Genomic DNA, 24046 nt, shown 5'->3' with positions numbered 1-24046 from the left:
CCATGATATGTAGTATTGTGTTAGATATATTTCCGAGTTAGGAAACGTATTTGGAAGTGCAGAGCTAAGCAGTATAACATCTCCTAAGATGTAGTTTCATTCTTCTGAGGTGACCAATTTATTCATGAGACTGGCCATAATAAGCAAAACTCTTCATTAGCTGGCAATTTTGATTCAAATATATATTGTATATTTATATTGTATATATATATAGTATATTTAAATAAGTACTTCAGCTAAGTGTCTTTGAGTTGTAAAGGTAGCTATTGTATTTAATTTTCTTACATGGGGTATTTTTGACATGGCTGGCTAGAAAGCAGATTGATTTACGATGTCAAAATAAAACCTAGGCTTTACATCATTTGTTATAGGCCTCTTCTAGAATTCCATTAGGATGTCATTGTACACTACAAATAAAGTGCTTTACAAATCCCAGCATAGGTCAAGTTGCTTGTTTGTTACATAGTCGGAATTTAAGAACCCCTTTCTGCATTCATTCCATCTGGAGAGAGACCCCGCATCAAGATTAATATCTGTTCTTATTAGCTGAGTCAATTTCTATTTTAATTGAATGCTGTAACAGGGGCAGAGTATTGACCTTAGGTTAAAGCCAAAGGTTTAGACTCTTATGTTTAGTGAGGACATCTACAAGAAGTATGCACTCCTTTAATGAGCCCGCAGACACCTCAGCCAAATCACATGAAGTCAAAACTAAGTCTGACAATTGCAAGCTAAAACCGCATGCTATTGCCCCCTCTGATGCTATACTTTTTCTTTTGTTTTAAGATCAAATACTAGTTTCCATCTCTTTGCCAAGTCTCTCCCTTTTCAGATTTCTAGGTTGTCCTGATTTAAAAAACAAACAAAAACCCCCACCCCTAAAACAAAATAATCCATCACACCAAAAAACCTTCCTCCCTCAGGTCTTGCCCATAGGTAGATTTCCCTTTAGAAAGGAAGTGATGAAGTTGCTGGAGCATAGGGATTTTCCGTTTTCATTTTCAAAAGCAAAGTGGTGGGCTTTTTCTCTTGTCTTCTTGATGATGACTTTCCAGCTTCTTCACCTTGGAAATGAGCAGTGTTGCCATTATATGAATAAAGGAATCTTAGCATAAAAGATTTAGTTTGCATTGGACCTCCTTCAGGAGATCACGTAGTCCAACACCATGCTTAAGGCAGACTTAATTCGCCATGGACTGACTTAGTTTTTGCAAAAGCAAGGTAACTGGAGTGAAAATACAGTCACAAGATGCCTGAAAGCTCCTCTTGCAGCTTTCCACAAAGGTACAGTTTGATGCTTACTGAGTGAGGTGTCTTTCTCTGCTTCAGACTTTTTTTTTAATAGTTTCTAAAGCGGTGGTTTCAGTTTATCAGAAAGCTTCTGTCCTAACAGGTGAGTACATCCTGCCTGTTGTTGGATGGCATAGCATGTGACGGTCCATCCAGTATATTGAAGCCTTTAGAAACAGAATACCCTTTGTTTTTCAGGTCTCTCAAAGATTGCTTCTGGAGGAGAATTTTGGTTAAAGGAACATTTGGTTTGGTCTGTCAAAGTAGTGTTCTAAATATTCAATTACAAATAGAATTAGTGTAAGTTAAGATGGTAAGATGCATCACACCCTTGATGTGTCTTTTACTTAGCTGCAATCACAACTTTTTTTTCTCTTTGCAGAGCATTAATGAGTCATTTATATCTGCAGAGTAGGTAGTACCAAATGGCCTCCTATCAGAATGTGATTAGGAGAACTAGTGTATTCCTTTGGTCACAGATCCAAATAAATCATCTCAGTTTATAAGGAACTGCCCACAAATAAGCTTTAAGGAGTTATGTGTCTGCTCTTACTTTATGTAATGTTGTCAACTGAAGTGTAAATGTTGCCTTAGTAGGGACAACAGACCTTTCGAGTAGCAATAGCTGTAGCTTCTTATGATTATTAAAAAGAGAAGATTGGGGAAAAAGGGTACTATATATTATTGTTAGAACACCTGTTTTAAATGTGTGTTTACTGTATAATTCTTTCCTTTTTTTTTTCTGTTTTAGGAAATATGATTAAATACCTAATGCAATAGAAATATTCCGTTTCCTTCCCTTCAGACTTTATACTTGTCTTGTGCTCCGCAGTACCTGTTCTTTCTAGGTTGGGTTAACTCCAAACAGGAATCATGTATCTTAAGAAAGAGCTAAAATGCTGCTTCCTCTATTTATAATTCCAACTATGTCCATCCTATTCCTTTGAATTCATATTTAGGAGTGTGACAAAATTAGTGAAGTTTGAGGCAAGGTGCATAAATTTTGTACTACTTTTGCATTTCTCTTCAGTTCACACTTGGTTTGTAGTTCATAGAATTATAGAATATCCTGAGTTGGAAGGGATCTACAAGGGTCATCAAAATTCAGCTCTTGTCCCTTCACCCCAAGAATCCCACCATGTGCCTGAGAGTGCTGCCCAAAGGCTCCTTAAGCTCTGAGGCTTGGTACCATGACCACTGCACTGGGAAGTCTGTTCCAGTGCCTGACCACCCTTGGGGAAGAACCTTTTCCTAATATCCAACCTAAACTTCCCCTGTTGACTCCTTCACAAGCTACTTCAAGTTCTCTATGTGACATGCTTGACACAACTTGCTTTTATGTATAATCAAATACACATATCAGTGATCACTTAAAATATTTGCTGAAGTAAATTTGAAGTACCTCAAACATTGAGGTGTTACTGTAGTTTTTTAGAACAATTTTTCAGCTTAACAAAGCTCCACAATATGCTAAGAGTGCCGTAAAAATGGATACTTTCCTACCAAGTTTTCTATTCTACGGTATTGTTTCTGTCATATGGTTTGAGTTAAATCCTGTAGTCATCATCAAAGCAAAATGACTTCTTGGCAAGTTTAGATTTGGTAAAAGCTGTAGATCTGGGCCAAGGGATTAATCTCATATTTGCGCAGCAAAGGAAACATTGTTTTATTTAATGTTCCAAATCTACTGTGACCCTAGTATTTCATAGGTTTTATTTTGGGTTTTCAGAAACAGCCATGATTTCTCCGACTTACAGGTAATTAAAATGCTGGTTCTTATTTCCCTGGTGTCTGTTGATAGGTTCATGTTTTTCTGTTCCTGGCCTTTTCTAAAATGGTCTCTAGGTTAATTTCTGAATCCTTTATAAAAGGTTAACCACAGAAAAGTGCCACAGATGTTCAGTCATACTCTTGTCAATCCTGCAGGGCAAGCACCTAGTATTTGTGATGTACAAATGTACAGTTTGAGCAGAGTTAGGAAAATGAAATTCTGAGCACCTTCTTTGAAGTCTTATTTCTGATGCAGCAAAGTATTCTGCTTTTCTATTTAGTTTCTCTTGCTTGTTATCGGGAGGTTGTGCGTAGTAACACAGTAACTCAGTACAATTTCTGCTAAGATGAATGGGGAAGTTTTCATCGAGGTCAGTCCAAAAAAAAAAAAAAAATCTAAATTTGAAACCTGTGGCAATTCAGTTGCAAATATGGGATATTCTTCTTAAGGTTGTTGAGTTGGGTTTTTTTTAGGTCGTGATCACTAGAAATTTAGTATTTAATCTAATTTTCCTGAAATAAAAAGACCATTAAAAGGCAGAGTTGTGCTCATTACTTTTCACAGCCTGGGAAGTGAGGAGTGGCTCTTGAATTTAATTCAGCTGAATGTCTTGTCATTGCTGAAGGATACTGTCACTCTCTTATGTCCTGTTCAGTCATCCAGCCAAACACCAATAACTTGCATTCAGCAATGTTGAAAAGGAAAGTGAGAAACTTAGGTCCTTAGGGTGGTAGTTGCACAATTATTTTCTTGCATGACAATGCTTATATATTTTTGTCTACCATGATGGTTCTTTCTTGCCTTTGTGTTGCAGGAGCAATTATTTTTTTGAGGTGCACTGTAAACTTGACCTATGTTTAAGAAACAAACTAATTCCTCCCTCAAAAACATCCCACCCAATCTCCTTTTCAGCTGTCATGATGAGCCCATCAGCTTCTTCACATTCTAGGGAGTCATGAACAAGTGTAGGTTCCTAGTTAATTAGGTGTTTTGGTGAAGAGTCTATGGCATGATTTCATGAATTTTGTCTTTCATACCCACTCAGTGATATTCTCTTGATGTTTGAAAATTACTTGATCTGCTTACTCATTGGCAGTTCCCTGCATTTCCATAGTTCTCAAACAGCATTCATAACTTTCTTAAACTGAGCCAACTGTGGTAAAGGGATTTCAGGAACAGTGGGCTAGAGCTTGGTGAGGAAGGAGAACAACCAAACTTCTAAGTGTTTGCAGCATTTGGGAAAGAAGAGCTCTATTTCACTTTTCTGAACTGATCTGTGAAATGTATCAAGTCATACACTGACAGATCAGAACTTACATGTGTCTGTATATATGGGCATATCTGTCTATCTGTATTTATTTGTGTCTGCATATGATTGTTTTTTTCCATCACTGTTCAGTGTAGACAAGACACATGTAGGCCAAATAAGATCAGAAAGGTAAAGCCTAGTGGTATTTCTAAAGTAATTTCTAATTCTATATATTCTGGTGTATGAATTTGTTAAATTCAGCCCTCTCTGCACAACAGAACTTTTCCTGCTGTTACAAGTGTTCCATCAGCATTTGTCAAGAAAGAACATCCCCTTCAGGGTTGGGTGGTGGTAACAATTACATTTATCTTAACTGGTGAGTCAACACTGAAAATCTTCCTTTGTCCTTTGCCTCTGTAATAGAAGAGTGCTAAGTCACATTCCTTATTGTTCTTTTCCAAGGATGGTTAAGGGAGGGAGAGAGACAGATGGAGAAGCAGAAATGGCAAATTGTTTTTCTTTTAAAATACTTTATCTGAATTGACTCAGAAAAGAGGAAGCTTCTAAATAAAATTTATTACTAACCATAGCTAGCAGGCTATTTTTCAATTGCTGTTTCAATATTAATTTTAAGGACAAGGTGTTCACTGCTGGTGTAAACTGCTGGTACTTTAGATTTATTATATATCAGTGTTTTATTTCAGAAAAGTCATAATGAGTAAAAAAAGTGAAATATTTTTCTTGATATTGTACTGAGTTCCACTTGATAAAAGACTGTACAATATTAGGCTTTTGTGTAAATTTAAGGTTTCTCTGTTCATCAGAATGACAGTGTTGGGACTCCCCAGGAATGTGTTGAGACTGACATTGCATAGTAAGATAGGGAAAAAAATCCATTAAACTGAATCAAAATGCTGTCATTTATATGGCTCTAATTATCAAGAGATTGAAAAGTCTGATCTGCCATTTTAACAGGTCTGTTAAAAATGCTATTTGACTTAGTGCATATTCTGTGAACACTGTTATACATGTCTCTAAATGTATAAGTGAGCTGCAGATCTGTCCTCAGATCTTACTTTAAACCATATCTAATTTTTTAGATTAAAAAGTACAAGAACTCTTTGAGCATGTGTTCATTTTAAGCATCTTAAAATTGAAGTATTCATTTTAATTAGGATTCCTCACTGCTCAGCAAGCAAAATATTGTAAGCACTGTTAATGCCAAATATTTCCATCAAAAAGCAGCTGCTTTTAAAGCCTGATATATTTGTTTTCCTTTACTTATATGTATTTTGGACTTTTTAAGGAAGCTATATCCGAATATATATGCAATACATCTGTCACTGATTTGATGCTTATATGAGTGTTGTTTGCTAAGTATGAAAGCTCTTAGGACAGTCTTAATAAAGCTGTGTAAAATACAGTTTTAAACTGTGACTGCAAGTGGTGAATATTGTAGTTTTCTAAAAGCATCAGATTTTAGAGTCACTTTAATTTCCAAATGGCCAACTTAAATAGGAACATTTTCTAAAAAGCCTGTATGTCCTATTTTCCTACAGTCATGCAACATTTGACACAGTAAATGAAAATTAAATATGCTAAGCTACCACATTTGTTAGGTAGTGAAAATAATTCATTCTGAGGTTCAAAAAATAAGTTTGTGACAGTGATTAATTCCTGTTGAACTGCAACATATTTATTATTATGATATGCATTATTATCATATGCATATGTAAACTGTAATGTATTCCTGTTACTTCTGCTTTAAATAATGATAAGTATGAAAATCTAGTAGTTCAAGGTGTACATACACACTGGCAAAATGCTATTAATCTCCAGCTCTTTGCCTTTTTATTAAGGACAAGAGATAATTGCCTATAATGTCATGCAGCACAACTCTTTCCAGTTTTTTAATCCATTCTGAAATACCCAAATGTTAATTTTAGAATATTTCTCTGCTTTTCTTCAGTTGTGAATCTGTCCCAGCAGATGCGTACCACCTAAGTGTGTAATTAAAATGAGAAAAAGCTACCGGTTTTATTTGTGACTCATATACTTTGTCAGATTTGAGCACTTTCTTAGTAGATAAAATAGTCCACTACCTTAGAAAATATTCAAAGCAGCAGGCAGCAATGTGTAATATCTGTGCTGCTCCTCAGATAAGAATACAAGATGGTTGTGTCTTCAGTGCCATGAAAACACTGTGTTGAGCTGTGTTACTTTCTTCATAAGCACTGTAGAAATGTGATTTTCAAAATCGAGGGCTAGTCCAAAATCCAGGGCCATCTATGCATCTTGAGCTGCTTCTGGTCTATGTCCTCTGACAATAACTGCTGACTAACAGATGCTGTTCTGTCACATTCCTGAAGACGTGTGCCATGCATTTTGGTACTGGTTGGTTTGTTGGGATTCTGTGTGTGCGTGCACTACAGGCTTGAAAAATGGCAATTAGTCATGTTGGGGAAGTTCTGAAAGCTCAGAAAAAGGTACTTGGGAAGTGCTTTAGAGTTATTGAGAATAACCGCTGGTCTGTGATGTAGCACAGTACAATGCTGGAGGTCTTGTTGATTGTAGTGTCCCTGAACACTACTTAAAATAATATTTTAAAAGACTTCTCTTTCTCTTTGTACATATATTGTTTCCATGGGTTTAGACTCTTTAGACAATAGTTGGTATGTGTGTAACCAGGAAGTTGTCAGCTTTTCTGTTAGTAGGCTTATACACTGGGTACACTGTAATCATGAGGCATAGCTGTAGATACATAGTGTTCCAGCCCGATCCATTTTTTAGCTGTGGAGGTGATAGATTGGGTTTCATTCATTCATGTGTTGTAGAACAAGTAACCTGGGATCATGATAAGTTCACCCAATTGCTGTTGAGGTCTGTATTGCTCTTAGCTACTGTCAGAACTAGCTACATGAAAATTAGTTTGGATAGATGTCTTTGTATACTTTGGTCAGCTTCTGATCATGTAGAAACAGCCACAGTAATCAAAGGTTTGGCTGTTGTTTAGAACAGCATTCTTCCAGAAAGATACCTCTTCCTTCTACACATAGGTGCTTGCTAATGATAAGTTAGTGAAATGAAGAGTACAGAGAGACACTAAGACATTAAAATTCATGCTGAAGCCATGGAGGGAATAACTTAATTTTCTTAATAAAAGCCAGGCCCTTTAAAAAAATTATCAAGTTGTTTCTTTGGTTTAGTTTGGTTTATACAGATAGTTTAAGAAATACAAAAGGACATGCTGTGTACGTGGAACTCCCCTAGATGTTACCATTTCACATGTCATTTTTCAGTTAGATTTTTAAAGGGGGGTAGTTATTTAAAAAGAAAAATCACTGATTAGCTACATGTATTTTAAAAGTACATAAGGGAAAACAAACAAACCTATCCCTCCTTAAAATAAATACTATAGAATCATTATTAAGTATTTCTTATCCTAGTGAGAGATTTGAAAAAATACATGAGTTGGGTTTCTTTGTTTTGTTTTGCATTTTAGTATCTGCAATGACAGAAAAGAAGTAAAAATGCTTAAAAGTTGGTGAAAGGAGTTAATAAAATGTTTCATTTAAAGGTTGTTCTTCAAAGTAGATGTGTGTATCATATAATTGTGCCTTTGGAGGGCATGGCTCAGAGCACACTGAGATGATGGAAAAGTAGTGCCATAAGGGACCAAAAGAAGCTGTTCAATCCATTCTTTTACCTTCGTTTCTGTTGGTCCTGCTGAAATGAACAGGCTTTGAATAGAGTATTTCTAGTACCAGCTCTTTAATTCTCATTGTCATTTGAATAGTAATTGTTGAATAACTTGCAAGTGATTTCATTTATACTACAGTACTTCATTACTGTGCAGATACTTTCTTTCTGTTTTAATACCATCAAAGTTGAAGAGATGCTTTCAGTTTGGCCCCTTATGAACAAAATATACATGATTTTGTCTGACTCTTTTTTCTGAATCACATTATCAGTTCTACTAGTTGCTCGTGACTGTGCTGAAAGAGGTGTTTAGGAAGAAAACTTGGGTGGTTGCTTAGCAGCGAGCATCACGAGAATTAAAATTTTAAAGCTGCAGTGTCTGTATTTCTGAGTTGTAATAGCTTTAAATTAGAAATTCATAATAGCTTTCTTTTGTTTCCTTAAGTGTGTGTTCATATTTGGCTGTCTTTGGGGGGAATGTAACTCATAATAAACAAATGCTGAAATTTCAGTGGTAAAATGTTGCTGTTCATGATCTGCAAGATGAGGATTGATTCTATCTTTGAAAAAATTTTCTGACTTGTTTCTCAATTTTGTACTTATCAGCAAAATCAAGCATTACTCAAATTATTTATGGTTTTTAATTTTTGTTCTGAGTTTGATTGTAAGAGAATTAAAAAAAAAATAACCCACTGTGATAACTCCTTAGTGCATCTATACTAACCTTAAAAAGTATTGAGTATAAGCAGTAAGAAAACAAAAAAGTGGAAAATTATTCACAATGATAGTTCTATTAACTGATAATTAGTGGGTTTTCCCCCCATAAACTCCCTTAGTGTGCCCACAAAGTACTACATTCTAAAGGTGTCTGGACAAGCAATACCAAACTGTTCCATGTGGTTTTTCTGATATTCCAGCCTGTCATCATAATTCTAGATTGTATATTTATTGTGCAAGGGACTTTGTGGTTAGAATAGGCTAGGAACTGATAGAGATCCCTAGGTACAGCTGTACTACCACTACTAAATAATATAGATCAGAAAGGAAAGAACTTCTCTGTTATTGTCAGTACTCTGCAAGATGACATTTGAATTTCTGAGAAGTACAGTGTGGAAAAACACATAAACAAACAAACGATACTGTTGTTGTTTGTGGGATTTTTTTTTTAGTCTAAATGCCAGTGAGTTAATTGCATAAATATGTTCCTGCTGACTGGAAGTACTCTTGAAGCTGTGGCTATAATTGTGGTAGTTGTTTTTACATGTATCAAAGAAATTATGGAATTTGTCACTTAAAGTGGGAAACAGGAGGAATACTAATAGCCAGGAGTTGTTTTCGTTTGGATGTGAGAAATACAAACTACCAAATAGTCTTTTATTAAAAAAATAAACATTTTATATTTTTCTTTCAGACTGTATGTATACAAATTATATATATCGTATGCAGACTATCACTTCTCTTTTTTGGTAGTAAAATATAGTGGTGATTTGGCGAATTTAAAAAGTCAAGCCATTGAGTCATTGTTAGAAAAGAAATTGAATACATATAGCTTTAGCCGAAGTTGGAAGATTTAAAGGCACTTCGTGAAATGTGTGCTCTGTACAGTTACTAGTAACAAAGATAGGCTTTAAACTCAGTAACAAGGGTGCATTATTTCAGATGTTGAGTTCTTTACATTGAAGTTTTGCATTTTGCACTTTATTAAATATTTTTTCAAATAAAGCTAAAATTACAGTGTTTGGGCACAATATGATATTTTAGAAATATGTGTAATGTTCAATTAATATTTATATTTAAGAACTGCAATATAATTTTTTGTGTGCATCAAGCTTTTGCTGTTTGAACCTTTTCTAATATTTCATTTATTATAATACTAGGATATAATTTGATTGTCTTCTCAGTCACAGTTCATTCAGCTGTATGGAAAACACTATAAAGAAATACTTGTAACAAATTACCTTAAGAAGTTCAATTAGTGAAAACGTAGGTATTTGTCTACACATAGTAGGTATTTATCTTCACATAGTAATAAAAATGCATCTTGCCTGAAATGTTTGTAATAAACTGTTACAGAGTGTGATAAAAACTCATCTTCAAAACCACAAAGGAGCTTGGGATTACAATGGTCAGCACGAGAACTGCAGTAACACAGAAGTGGTGGCCCAGCACAGCCTTCTCTGGGGGCTGTCACAGGAGAGCCGCCAGCGCTCTGCTGTGGGAGTGACACCCATGGCCATGAGTCTGGGGTCGAGGCTGGCTAGGCCATCTCACAGATGGAGGGAGGATGGGATGCACTTGGGGCATGCAAGGAAAAAGTGTTTTGTGATTGCATATGACTTGGACAGTCTGGGGAGGCATCAAAGGCATTGTAAGGGTCAGGGAAGAGAATGGAGGTTTCAAGATGATAAATTTAACAAAAGCCAAAAACATGCTTGTGAGATTGTACTTAGAGAGATGACAACTGGGAAAGAATAATAGAGTTCTTTAAATCTGGATGAATAGAATCATGCTGTTCTTTGTCCAGTGCCAAAGCAGTACAGTCTCAATAATTTGAAAAAAATTAGTTTCCCCACATGTATTGTAAAGCATTTCTTCATTGCAATATTTTGTAAGCTATCAGTGCAGTGTGCTGTTAACCTGTTTTTTTAACCTTCTTTTATAATCATTTTTATATATACTTTTTTTTTTTTGGTTTTGGCAAGGTACAAGGTTATACATGAGACCTAATTAAAATCCATTCCAGGTTAAGCTATTAATACATCTATGTTGGCAAGTACATGGATTGTAAATATACTGCTATTAGTGCTATGTGAGAGAAAAATCACTTGGAATAAAAATAGAGAGTACTGTAGAAATAATACCTAAGTATTTAGAGGGATACTCTTTGAATAAATAACGTGAAAGAACAGCAGTTTTTAAAGTCTAATTTAAACCTTACTAGTGAAGATTGGAATTTCCATTCACAAGCAGGGAAACTGTGTTTTTATTTCATATGGTATAAAGGACTTAGACTATCACAGAATCATTTAGGTTGGAGAAGACCTCCAGGATCATTGAGTCCAACCTTTGACCAGTCCCCACCTTGTCAAATAGACCAGAGTACTGAGTGCTTCATCTGGTTGTTTCTTGAACATCTCCATGCATGGTGACTCCACTGCCTCCCTGGACAGTCAAATCCAATGTTTGACAACCCTTTCTGTGAAGAAATTCTTCCTGGTGTCCAACCTAAACCTCCTGCAGTGCAGCTTGAGGCCATTTCCTCTTGTCCTGTTGCTGGTTGCCTAGGAGAAAAGGCTGACCTCCACCTGGCTACAACCTCCTTTCAGGCAGTTGTAGAGTCTCCCCTGACCCTCCTTTTCTTCAGGCTGACAAAATATAAATATGATACAAATATATGAAAATATGAAAAAGTATGGTTCTTCTTTATTAAAAAATAGTGTTGATTGGCTCAAAACGTGACCTTTTAGGGGCTTTTTTTAGGTAGGAGTGATTAGCATTTTCCTAGGGAAATTAGGCTTTTGAGCAGCTGTCTCTCCATGTGTGTACATTTTTGTTTGCATAAATTGGAGTGCAGTCTGGTAGAATGTTACTGTTTTGCCTGTTTATGGTAATTATACATTACTGTGTAAAGGTTTTGCAGGTTAATAACCTTTGTTTCACTTTGAGACAATTTTAGGGAGTTTGGTTGTTGTTAGGCCAATATGGATCTGTCTCAGAGATCCTTTGACATTTTTATGGTTTTGCTTATCAAATTTTATCACTCTTCTAGACCTGTTGTTCTCTGAAATACTCGTGCAGGCAACAGAAACCCATCATTTAATGTAGAGAAATAGTCAAGAAAGAAACCTTCTAAGACTTATTAGCAGAGCTTTGAACTAGATTCATCAGGGGAAGGGATGTGCTTCTGAGTGTCAGAGAGGAACCAGGAAACATTAGCACTCTAGGAAGCAGCAGGGAAACACCTGTAAATTGTCCCAAAGGGATTCGGGATGGCCTTTCGCAAATGTTGAAGAGGCCATTCTATCATTCTGTGAGTGGTATATTAGGTGCTGTGATTTTCAGCATCTTATTACCTAAAACCAAAAGGATATGAAAATTTAGAATTAATAAGCTTTGACTTATATGCACACTGGTGATGCTTTTAATTTTCTTTTGTGGCTTTTAATATTTTGTTAAATGTCTGTATTGTTTTCCAGAAGATACTTTTGATAAGGTAAACTTGTTGGTCCTGATAGTAAATCCTTACTGAAAGAGGCTGAAATGGTTTGTATTAAATTTTATGCATACTGGAACACTGCACAGTTGTTCCTAATGTAGACAGGCTGTTCTTGCAGTAGAAGACAGGTTTCTAGTGGAAATGGTGGCTGACCCTTTTCTGTTTTATTATCCTTAAGTGTTACTCAGATAATCCATTCGTTCCAGCTCTACATTTATTTTGTTGGAATTGTCCTTTTTTTTGTAGGTAGAGTAACTGGGGGAGGGAAGGAGAGTTTTATTTGTGATTACAGAGAAAATGTAATTATATGCTTTATTATAATCAGCTTACAAAGAAATGTGGATGACTGGGGACATCTACTGACTTGTAAACAAAATCACTGTAGTTGATTATTTTGCAGAATTGATCAAAACCTAATTTTTTTTTTCTTTTTTTTAAGGAACTTCATGTTGGTGCTGCTTATGCCAGGATATAGTAAGCAAGGCAAATTAGCTCCAGCCTTGTGTAAACTTTTAATTGGCTAACATGATGCAATTGAGCATGAATTCCAGGTGGCTTTGGAAATGAAAGAGAACTGAGTGCTCTGGCTGGAAGTTGAACGTGATGACGGCCTGGTCTATGGTAGGGAAGCTGAAAATGGAGAAGAGGCACTCCAGAGAAGACAGAAATGTGGAACAAGACGTGGGGGAATGCAGTGCTGAATCTGAGGAATGGACGAGCTCAGAAAGTGAGCCTGAGCAACCATACTTCAGAAGCAGTACTCAGTGGAGAGAAAAGGAGGTTTCCACCAAACCACATCGGCCACTCTGCCGATCCCCGTGTTTGGATCGCCCAAGTTTTTCACAGAGCAGTATCACACAAGACTTGAAGCTAGATGAATGCAAAACAAATTTGGACAAGGAATACCAAGCTAAAATGGATTTTGCTTTAAAGCTTGGGTATGCAGGAGATCAGATCCAGGCTGTACTGAATAAGTTGGGAGCAGATGCGCTCATCAATGATGTTCTAGCAGAGCTTGTGAGACTTGGCAACAAAAGTGAATCAGAGGGACAAAGCACTGCCAGCAGTACCAGTAGTACTCTGGTGCCAAGAGGCCCTTGCCCAAAGGAAATAGCAAGCCCTGAATTGTCCCTGGAAGATGAAGTTGTGGATAACAGTGATAACTTAAGGCCAATTGTCATTGATGGAAGCAATGTCGCTATGAGGTGGGTTTCCCTGTCATAATATTTGAAAATAATAGATCACTAAAATATTTAAGAGAAAAATCAATATTGATGGTAAAGTCATTTTAAGTCATGCAGACTATTACATTGATAATACATATATTTTATGGACTCTTTAGTCTAGGCTTTTTAATTATGCTGTTATTCCTTTATACCTAATCCATATTCCGGTTCCCCTGCCCTCCTTTTAAACCCAAGTTCTCACCTCAAAACTTTAGTTCAAGAAATATGCTTGTAGTGTGCTTTTGTGTGGATGGGTTTAATATTCTGAAGTCCTTCATCAATACTGAAAATTGCTTCTGGACATTAAAGGAAAGTAACCAAGTAGGGTAGGAAAACTTGGTTATTTCTAAAGTGACATGCAGTGTGTGCTAATGAAATGCAGTGAGTTCATGGTATTTGAGTTCCTGATGATTGAGCCTACTCAGGATTCAAAGCAATTTAGCTGTGTCAGAACAGGGGTAATGCATGAGCTAAACCTGCTGACCTGCACGGCTATGCTGCTTGCCCCACCTTGAGTACTGTGTGCAAGTACTTTTGGGCATCCAAAGGAGGGCCATGAGGATGGGGAGAGGTCTGGAGGAGCACTGAGATCACTTGATTTGTTCAGCCTGGAGAAGAGGAGACTGAGGTCAGACTTCATTGTGCTCTTCAACATCTTCATGAGGGGAAGTGGAGGGGCAGGTACCAATCTCTTCACTCTCATGACCAGTGACTCAAGGAAATGGCATGAAGCTGAGTCAGGGGAGGTTTAGGTTGGATATTAAAAAAAGCTTTTTCACCCAGAGGGTGGTTGAGCACAGGAACAGGCTCAATAGGGCAGTGGTCACAGCACTAAGCCTGTCTGAGTTCAAGAAACATTTGCACAACGCTCTCAGGCACGTGGTGGGATTCTTGGGGTATCCTGCGTGGGGCCAGGAGTTGGATTTCGATGGTCCTTGTGGGTCCCTTCTGACTCAGGATATTCCATGTACACTTGGCTGCTTAGGTCAACACTAACCCAAAGAGATACCTGTCCCATGCCACTTTTGAACATGTCTGTAGAGTACAGAGTTCAGCTAGCCAGTGATTTGTTTATCGAGTAAGTATGATTTTTTTATGAGGGAGCTATTAAAAGTCTGTTTAGTGATCAGTGATACCAAGATTTATTCAGGTAGTGTTCACACAATAGACTTCTTTTAGTATCAGTCTTCTGCTCTAGAAGAACTTGGGATATTAATTATTATTTTTTCAATGTATTAAGAAAATTCAGATTTTTATAGGTGTATTGAGTATGCTGACTTTTCAAATACATAAACCCTTCAAATCCTGTAACAGTATTTTATATACAGGATTTTCCAGTGTCAAGTTGTGGTTACATCAACCCATAAGATGTTTCTGTAAACCAACATTGCCAAAACTGGATTTAACTTTTTTTTCCTTTTTTTTTCTGTGCCTGTTGAATTTGTAATCTCTACTGCTTGAGTTACTTCTGAGAATAATGTGGCGGGCAGCAACTGGAGAAAAAAGGGTGTGTACTCCGACTATTTCATAGCTCATATCTGATGCTTTATTTGTAAGACCATAAGACTATCTCAAGTTATAAGGGACCCATAAGGATCATCAAGTCCAACTCATAACAAAATGCATGTGCATCTGAATGTTTTAAAGGATATTAAATTCTGTAAAATCTGAAATGTATAAAAATTTAAGGAAAATGCTTTTAGCAACATTGTGGCTTCTGTATTCATTATTTAAGTTGTGAGGATTTAGACTATGCTGGTTATCCATAATCAAACAGAAGATATTAGATCTATCTGCATTGGGTCTTTTTTGGTGTTACTTCCTGGAATGTTTTGAGCCCATGAAAACATAGTCCAGTAATCTGTGATGTCATTCTACAATAGTAACAATAACAACAGCAACTTTGAGGTGAAATTTTGAATGATAATCTGTAGAATTTCACGGATTTTAAAGACAATTTTAGTATGATGGAAGACTTCTAATTATGCAAATTCTGTTCTGCAGACTGAGAATATCTGAAAAGCATAAGGCTTATGCACCTCTCCTGCTTAAAAATATTTCAATTATAGATGATGCAGATAGAGATTGAATAAGATTAAAAATTAAGATTCTCCTTGGTTTCTATCAAACCTCTTAAAAATTTCTCCTTTCCCTTGCAGAAACTTAGGCCTTTTTAAAATTAAACTCTTTCATTTGAACTGTGTGCTGTTTTAGAGACTCCTGTGTGTTTCAGAAAACAAATTTTTGATGGGCATAGTACTTAAACAACTTTGACACAATTATTTCTTTCCTATAAAAAATTCTAATGAAAAACACAGAACATTTAGTATCAGAGGAAAAGATTTTATTAATATAGATGTTTAAGAGCAGTTGTCACCCATGACAATCAGCACTGTTCATTCCTCTTTTTGTGATAGCATTTTATGGTGCTACTTAAGGTAAGCTCAATTTGTTGGGAAAAGTGATACTTTTCATTAGGTCAGCTAATAAAATGAAAAAAACTGAAAAACTTCATGTTTACTTGCTTTTGCTCTGGGGATAGTGAAATTTCACTGTTTATAGACTTTTTAAGTAACAAGGTTGCTGTAATCTGATGGCTGAATAGCTCTGTACAGTTGTCCTTTTCCAATTATGTAAGAAGGCCTAATAAAACTTTACAGACTTTGTTTCCTTATGTCCTTTGGCCATGGCAGCTTTAGAGGGAAAAAACCAACCAAACCACCGCAACAAAAACCAAAACCAAATGTAACTTTTGTCCTTGCTGTTTCTAAAACTTGCATGTTCTTCAGCCATGGGAACAAAGAAGGATTTTCCTGCCGGGGAATTCAACTAGCTGTTGATTGGTTTCTGGAAAAAGGACATAAAGATATCACTGTGTTTGTACCTGCATGGAGAAAAGAACAGTCTCGACCTGATGCACCAATTACAGGTAACATCAAGATTTTTCTTCGACCCCTTGGTTAAAAAGAAAAAAAATTATTGTCATGTTTCTGATGGGTCCCAGTACTGGACTGTGGATGTGGTGATGATAATGTTGCCCTCAACTGTTCGTTTGAAAACACAACGGTTTCATTGGTGAGGAAACAAGCATTTAAGTATCTGCATGTGTAAACAATGATGTGGGTTTTGTAACGTCATTGGATGGTTTCAACACTTTTGAGAAGCAGTAGTTGAAATTTTCCCATTAGCAAACGTTGTTGAGCATACAGGAACTGAGTCTTATTTGCTGGGTGAACATAAAGTAAGTAGTAATAGGCCAGGGACTCAGTTAATAGAGTTGTCTTGAACACTGAAGAGGCAGCATGTGTTTTGACCCATAGAAAGTCCTTACATTTTACTCTAGGCTAACAAGAAAGCTATTGTAATACAGTAACACCTGAGTTCCTGCTGTACCTAAAGGTACATGGCTACAGAGGGATTATGAAGTTCAAATATTGAATATTTACTCAGTGCTGTGAAACCTCAGAAATAAAATCCACATCTAGGTGTTTTTTACTGATGATGAGGACTGTGTATGAATATAATTGCAAGATACTTTGTCAGAAAAGAGGGGAAGAATTTTCATAATACAATGGTTGCATTTCTTTCTTTTAAAACTTTTTTAAAAGCTGCTCAACTAAAATTATTTTACAGATCAAGAAATCTTACGTAAATTGGAGAAAGAAAAAATTCTTGTTTTCACCCCATCTCGAAGAGTTCAGGGAAGAAGAGTAGTTTGCTATGATGATCGATTCATAGTAAAACTTGCTTTCGACTCAGATGGCATCATTGTGTCAAATGATAACTATCGGGATCTTCAAAATGAAAAACCAGAATGGAAGAAGTTCATAGAGGAGCGGCTACTAATGTATTCTTTTGTGAATGACAAGTATGGGTTTTTTCTTCAAAAGTAAGTAAATTTGCTAATTCAGCATTCTCAGGAAAAACTGATCATGTTTCATTTCTTTTCCCTTAGATTTATGCCTCCAGATGATCCTTTAGGACGCCATGGTCCAAGCCTTGAAAATTTCTTAAGAAAAAGGCCAGTTATTCCTGAACATAAGAAACAACCGTGTCCTTATGGTAAGTGCCCAAGTCAGATCGATTTGTTGCATTTAAAGGTAGGTGAAGCAAGCAATTAATTAACATCTTGTCATTACTGGAACAAGAAAATGTACCATTTTCATGTTGCCATCCAAGCACAATGTCCGCTTTTATACTCTTCATATGTATATTTATAAAAACAGTGTAGCAGAAAATTGAGGATTACCAGATATACCTTGTGGATAATACAGATTTTTGCTATTTTATTCTGGTTTGTATTAAAGGAAGGAGATTTGTAATTAATAAAACTGTGTTAAAGCCAATTTGTTTTATATAGCACTGTGTGTATGTTGTCATTATTGAAATCATGAGCCAGTAGGAAGAAAAATGGTATGTCTTGCCTTTGATGCAGATATACATGAATACAGGCAGCAGAGTCTGTGGCTGTCTGTATATATCAAATACATGATTATTCCTTAGGGGTTTAAAATAGAAATACTACTATTGAAAAGTGGTGAAACATATAAAGAAAAAAATATAGCAACTGGTGGTATTAATAAGTTTTTGAATTATTTAACGTAAAACCCCTTTTCTTCCAGGTAAAAAGTGCACATATGGGCACAAATGTAAATATTACCACCCAGAACGTGCAAACCAGCCTCAAAGGTCAGTAGCGGATGAGCTTCGAATAAGTGCCAAATTATCTGCTGTGAAAACTATGAGTGAGGGAGCCTTGGCCAAATGTGGCACAGGGCCATCCAGCTCCAAAGGAGAAATCAGTTCTGAAGTGAAACGCATTGCCCCAAAACGTCAGTCAGATCCAAGCATTAGGTCAGTAGCTGTGGAGCCTGAGGAAAAGTTATCAGCAGCCCGGAAGTCCGAGGCCAGCTCTGTCCCGTCTCTGGTTTCTGCATTAAGTGTACCAACGCTCCCTCCACCAAAAAGCCATGCAGCTGGTGCATTAAATACTCGTTCTGCAAGCAGTCCGGTGCCAGGTTCCTCACAGTTCGTACATCAGAAATCCTCACTGGAACATATGTCCAGTGTGCAATATCCTCCTATACTAGTCACCAATAGCCATGGCACCTCAGTTAGCTATATTGACCAGTATCCCAAATATGAATCACTGGGGGACCATGGCTATTACTCCTTACTCAGTGATTTCTCCAACTTAAGCATAAATAGTATCCGTAACTCAGATTATTACGGGGCTGATATGGACCAGGGGATGTATTCTAGAAACTCAAGCCCCTGTCCTGACAATTGCTTAAGCCATACAAGTAATGATTCTTATTCCTCTTACAATGACTTGTATCTGGGTGTAGCAGATGCCAGTCCAGAAGACAATGTGAAGAGCCACAGACTGCCATCGAAAAATCGTCTTCAGCCTTTCCCTCATGGTTACCATGAAGCCTTAAATAGAGGTCAGAGTTACGGATCTGAAGAGCCTAAGCAATCCCTTCGCAAACAGTCAGTTTCCCACTTAGGCCTACATGCCCAGCATCCAGTTGTTGGAGCACGGTCCAGTTGTCCAGGAGAATACCCTGTGCCTCAAAATGTTCATCCATCAACTGCACAACCAAGCCGTGCCTTGGTGATGACAAGAATGGACAGTATTTCTGACTCACGGCTTTATGAAAGTAACCCGACAAGGCAGAGGCGACCACCTCTCTGTCGAGAGCAGCATGCCAGCTGGGATCCATTACCATGTGCATCAGACTCTTACACTTACCACTCATATCCACTGAGTAACAACCTCATGCAGCCATGTTATGAACCTGTAATGGTAAGAAGCATGCCTGAGAAGATGGAGCAACTCTGGAGAAATCCCTGGATTGGGATATGTGGTGAGCCACGGGAACCTCATATCATCCCAGAACATCAGTATCAAACATACAAGAACCTCTGCAATATTTTCCCTCCAAGCATTGTCCTTTCTGTGATGGAAAAGAATCCCCATATGACAGATGCACAACAGCTGGCAGCTATGATTGTTGCCAAATTAAGAACAGGGCGTTAGAGGAGTACAGCCTCTTTTGGATAAATGAAACTGTACAGCACATAGGAGCCAGAGGAAAACTTACATGAAAGAAGAGGCCAATCTATTGTAAATATTTTCTACTAAGATAGTATAAAATTCTGTACACAGTAGCAATCATATATATGCTGAGGCACTATATAAAAGTTGATTGTATTGCAAATTTTAAGATTTTAAATATAGGGATTTTTAATAGTATTTTATAGGAAATGCATACCTTGGTGCATGGATAGCTCACTAAGAACTGTAAGGTCACAATCAGTGTCTCAAAGCTGTAACTACAAAATTAGTGTTAGCAATTATATTGCATGTATTAGTGTACACTTAAAATTTGCATATAAATACCTAATCGGCCTCTAAAAGTATGCTCTGTACACACCCAGATGACTTTTAGGGTTTCAGCTTTGTCATTTGACACAGCCTACTGGCATCTTAAGTATTGAAGAAAAAGTAAATTTGATAAAAATTAAAATTGTTTATAAAAGGAAAAACTGATCTCAGTTTTTCAATGTCAACATGGTTGTTGGTACTTAAATTTCAGAACTGTTCCTCAAGAGTTTGAACAACTATTACATTGTTCAATATGTTGGCTCAACCCAACAGAAGCCAAATACTTTATTAAATTAGGACCAAAACATTAAGGAATGTAAAGGCATGAGTACCATTCAGTAAACTGAAAAGTTTAACTGTAGCTTCTCTCCAGAATCTCCTCTCAAACGTGCAGTAAGCAGCTGCTGGCCCAAATGACTAGACAAGCTGAAAATAAATTGTCAGTATTATGTAAACTGGATTACTCAGCTTGAAGCAGCAAAAACTGGATGTTAACATGGAAGTTCATCACTAACTACAGCCCTTCCTCTGGGAGCAAGGATGGTGTTTGAGTGAGCCTGACATTCAAGATGGCTGTACAAGATCAACTTCAGAAATGGTGGAGGGGGAAGGCTGCTTCTTGAAAAGAGATGCTCCAGTTTGGGTTTGTGGCAAAGCTGTCCTGGTTTTTGCTCTACAGATCCACGCAAAGGTGTGCATTTGCCTCGTGAAGGCTTTTAGAGTTCCTGTTTCAACAGGTGAGATAATTTTGTGTGGCATTGTTTGCGCAACTGGTATCTTGCTCAGGGTGGGAACCTTTGTAGCTAAATGTCTCCAAAAGAGGCGTTTATTGGTTTTTTTAAGCTGCACTGACTGTACGCCCTTTTTTGAATCCACTGTATATTTCAACATTTTGAACCATGACTAACTCGACATGTCTCGAGCTAGGACTTGTTGACTTCTACTGTAGTTTTTTTCATGAAAGTTGAGAAGGCCTGGTTTATGGCCTTTTGTTTCTTCATGAGAAGGTGTGACACTGCCTAAATGTTTCTTACTGTGAAACACACAGAACGTGAGGCTGCAGTCAGGGTTGTTTCTGGTGTTTTGATAATGGCTTGCATGCTGCTTTCTAGTTATCTGTTTGTCTGAGAAACAAAGTTTATCATTTCCTCCACTTGTGTTACTGTAGTGGTTGGTTTGATTCAAAATATCTTGTGGGCTCTTTATCATGTGCAAAATAGGTTCCTGTTATATTAAAAAACCCACCAAATGAACCAACAAGAAACCACAATTATGGGTGCAACTACAGTTAATTTACTGACATTTGATAACTGTATCATTTCACACAGGATAAATATTCTTGTGTTGGTACAGGTGACATATATAATGACTGTGTCATTATGTATTTGAAATGAAGTAACTTGAAGGTGATTCTGTACTTACACTTGGTGTTTAAAAATAACTTAAGTTTTAATTAGTTGGTTATTCTCTCTGTTAGTGGGGAAAAAAAATCCAGACACTTATAACAGTTGGGGGAAAACAGATTTAACTCTTGACCAGTTTTCAAAAACATTTCATATTTTTAATTTGCAATTAATTATTATTCTCTTCTCTTGCATGGTATAAGCAGCTGAGAGCAATGCCTCAAATAACCAGAAATGACCTTTTGTTTGTTGATACAAATTGTATCTCTTTTTCTTGATTGTATAAAAACTGTGTATAAAAAAAAAATAATCTCTAGATTAACTTCAGTATTACATTTTCACCACAATGTTTGTGACACCATGTGTCACAGGGAAGTAGCCCATGAGTAATTATGGATCTTTTTTTATTTAAAATGGGCACTTGTAGTTTATAGACAAACAGGGACAACTTTTCAGAACCAGGTTATTATGTGCACAAATACTGTGTGTACACCTCAAAGCATTACATAGGTATCTTCAGTCTATTTATTAAGCAGATACATTATTGCACTAAACTTTATGTAAAAATGTTGCTGTTAACTCATCTGCATGTGTTTAAAATGTAACAGTAATTGCTATAGACCCTATTTTATTCTAACCAATTAATTTATAAATTATTTAGGTATGAGATGAAGTTTATTGTGCACTCATGTTTTCCATCCTGCACGGAATTAAATATTTGTATGCAGAAGAATGTTTGTTCTGTTTTTCTCCATTTATAAAGATAAGCTATTTTAAGAGAGGTTTAGTAGGTGATTTTGATGTTTTCTAATGTGGGAAACTCGAACAGAGATTTCTGTATGAAGTGCTGGGTGGCGTACAGAGATATCCATTTTTGTTGGATTTGTCCAGTCATTTTAATTTCCACTAACCTTTGTTTTACTGATGGAAGAATTCCTTTTTAAACAGTGGGAGTGCTGTGCAAATACAAACCCAGCATACTATTTCCCTAAGGCACTTCAAAGGCAAATTGTCTTATTCTAAGAAGCTATTGGCATCTATCATGCAGTTACAGAATTGGATGTGTAGCCTTTTGGAAATAACCTGCAAATTTTGTGCTTGTTAGTCCTCCTTACAGGTAATGAAACTTTTCTATGTGATTTAGTCTTTCCTGATCAACTACTTTAAGTGATAATTTGGTCATCCACACCTGTTTTCAGATATGTTTACAAGAAGTTCAAAACACTGACACATTCATTAATCTTTAGCGCATAAGTTTAGATTTCTTCTTACATGGAAGAGTTGATCTTATTAACACCTGATCATTACTGTCTATATTGTAAATATAAGACTTTGTATAAATGCTCTTTTTTAGAGCATGATATTTAAATGTTTTTAAAACTGTAAAAGAACAGTTCTAGAAACTATATTTTAATAAAATCCATGAAAAAACAATTCTAGATGAGGGGGGAAAAAAGTGTGAAGGTAAAATCACAGACTACTGCAGTTGACAAGATTTAAGCAGTAGATTTTAGTGCTTTACTGGAGCCAGAGCATTCTCTGGGAGTTCTGATTTACTTATCTTTCATCTTCAGCTGTATTACTTTCACATAATGTGTCACTTAAAAGTGTGTAACTTTAAATTCATAAATCAAAAACCAAATGCTTTATGGGATGTCAGTCTAAATTATTTAATGTTTTTTGTAAGAATTACTTGTTAGTAATAGAGTAAGTTGTACATGATTTCACTGCTGTTAGTCCTGTTGTCATATTGAGCTGCAGTAGTTGGCTTTATTCATTTGTAGAATTAAACATTACTGTTTAATTGTTGTAAAATTTTATAAATCTCTTTGGGTTTTTTTGGTTGACCCAAATATAATGTAAGTCTTAATGACAAAATGAGTGAAAATGGATGTTAAACCAGTATGTGGTATTCTTAAATCTCTGTGGTGGTAAGTGGGCACTGCTCTAGTTGCTGCAGCATGTAATTTATTTACTAGCATGAGTCTGTTTAGCTTTTGTAAAAATGCTTTAGCTGTAAACTTAAAAATAGGTGTGGAGTGTGGTTGCTTAGAACAAATAGAAGGAGATTCATTGAAAAAATCAAAACCAAAACTATCTAAGTAGGTGAGTTTCCCCCTATAGACTCCTAATGCCAGTTTGTCTGAAATTGTCCATTTTGGCATTTTGTTCAAATAATAAAGTTAAAAATATTTGGTGACATGTATGCATACTTGATCTGTATCAAGTATGCATACATACTTGATGCAGGAACATTTGATTATTGTAATTTTTAAAACTCCACACTAAGGGGGACGAACATGGCTCATTTCTGTGAAACTTTGTTCCGCAGTTGAAATATTACTTGACCTCGACTTGCCAAAAATTTACCTGAAGCATTAGTACTCCAGGACTTGTAACAGTCAGATCTTTAGATCTGTCACAGTTATTGCAATGGTGAGGGTTCAGGTTTCATACTCCTCTTATGTACCTATCACTTGTTTGTGTGACAGAGCCCTCACCAAGTGTATTTCCTGCAATATTTCAACTGGAAAAATAGAATTGCACCACCACGTAAATTATTCTTATGCCAGTGTTTGGTTAGCCTTTGAAGAGTCATTATACAATCTTGCTGATTTTGGTCTGTATTTAAAGTTTGTAAATGTATTAAAAGAATTGCAAGAATCTAAAAGAAGTATAGGCTATCACCTATTCCCCTCTGCTCTATGTAAATGTTTTGCACAATTATTTAATAATATGAAATGTTATAGTTTATATATATAAAAAATTTTGCTTATTTAATAAAACTGAAAGCCATTGGA

The 24046-nt window shown here is 36.4% G+C and overlaps 1 protein-coding gene across 2 annotated transcripts in view; it reads left to right on the top strand.

Moving 5' to 3' along the window:
* ZC3H12B (zinc finger CCCH-type containing 12B) overlaps window positions 1-24046 on the top strand; it is a 26711-nt gene extending 2665 nt beyond the window's left edge. For both annotated transcript variants that reach the window (XM_069015134.1, XM_069015135.1), the window contains exons 2-6: window positions 12665-13430; window positions 16241-16380; window positions 17085-17319; window positions 17407-17513; window positions 18074-24046. In XM_069015134.1, the coding sequence (XP_068871235.1) occupies window positions 12829-13430; window positions 16241-16380; window positions 17085-17319; window positions 17407-17513; window positions 18074-19494 (2505 nt within the window). In that variant the 5' untranslated portion in view covers window positions 12665-12828 and the 3' untranslated portion in view covers window positions 19495-24046. The remainder of the gene's footprint in view (window positions 1-12664; window positions 13431-16240; window positions 16381-17084; window positions 17320-17406; window positions 17514-18073) is intronic.

Source organism: Aphelocoma coerulescens, chromosome 4A, assembly GCF_041296385.1.
Source record: "Aphelocoma coerulescens isolate FSJ_1873_10779 chromosome 4A, UR_Acoe_1.0, whole genome shotgun sequence".
NCBI lineage: Eukaryota > Metazoa > Chordata > Aves > Passeriformes > Corvidae > Aphelocoma > Aphelocoma coerulescens.
Note: the sequence above shows the minus strand (reverse complement) of the source record. Positions and strands in the feature narration are given on the sequence as shown.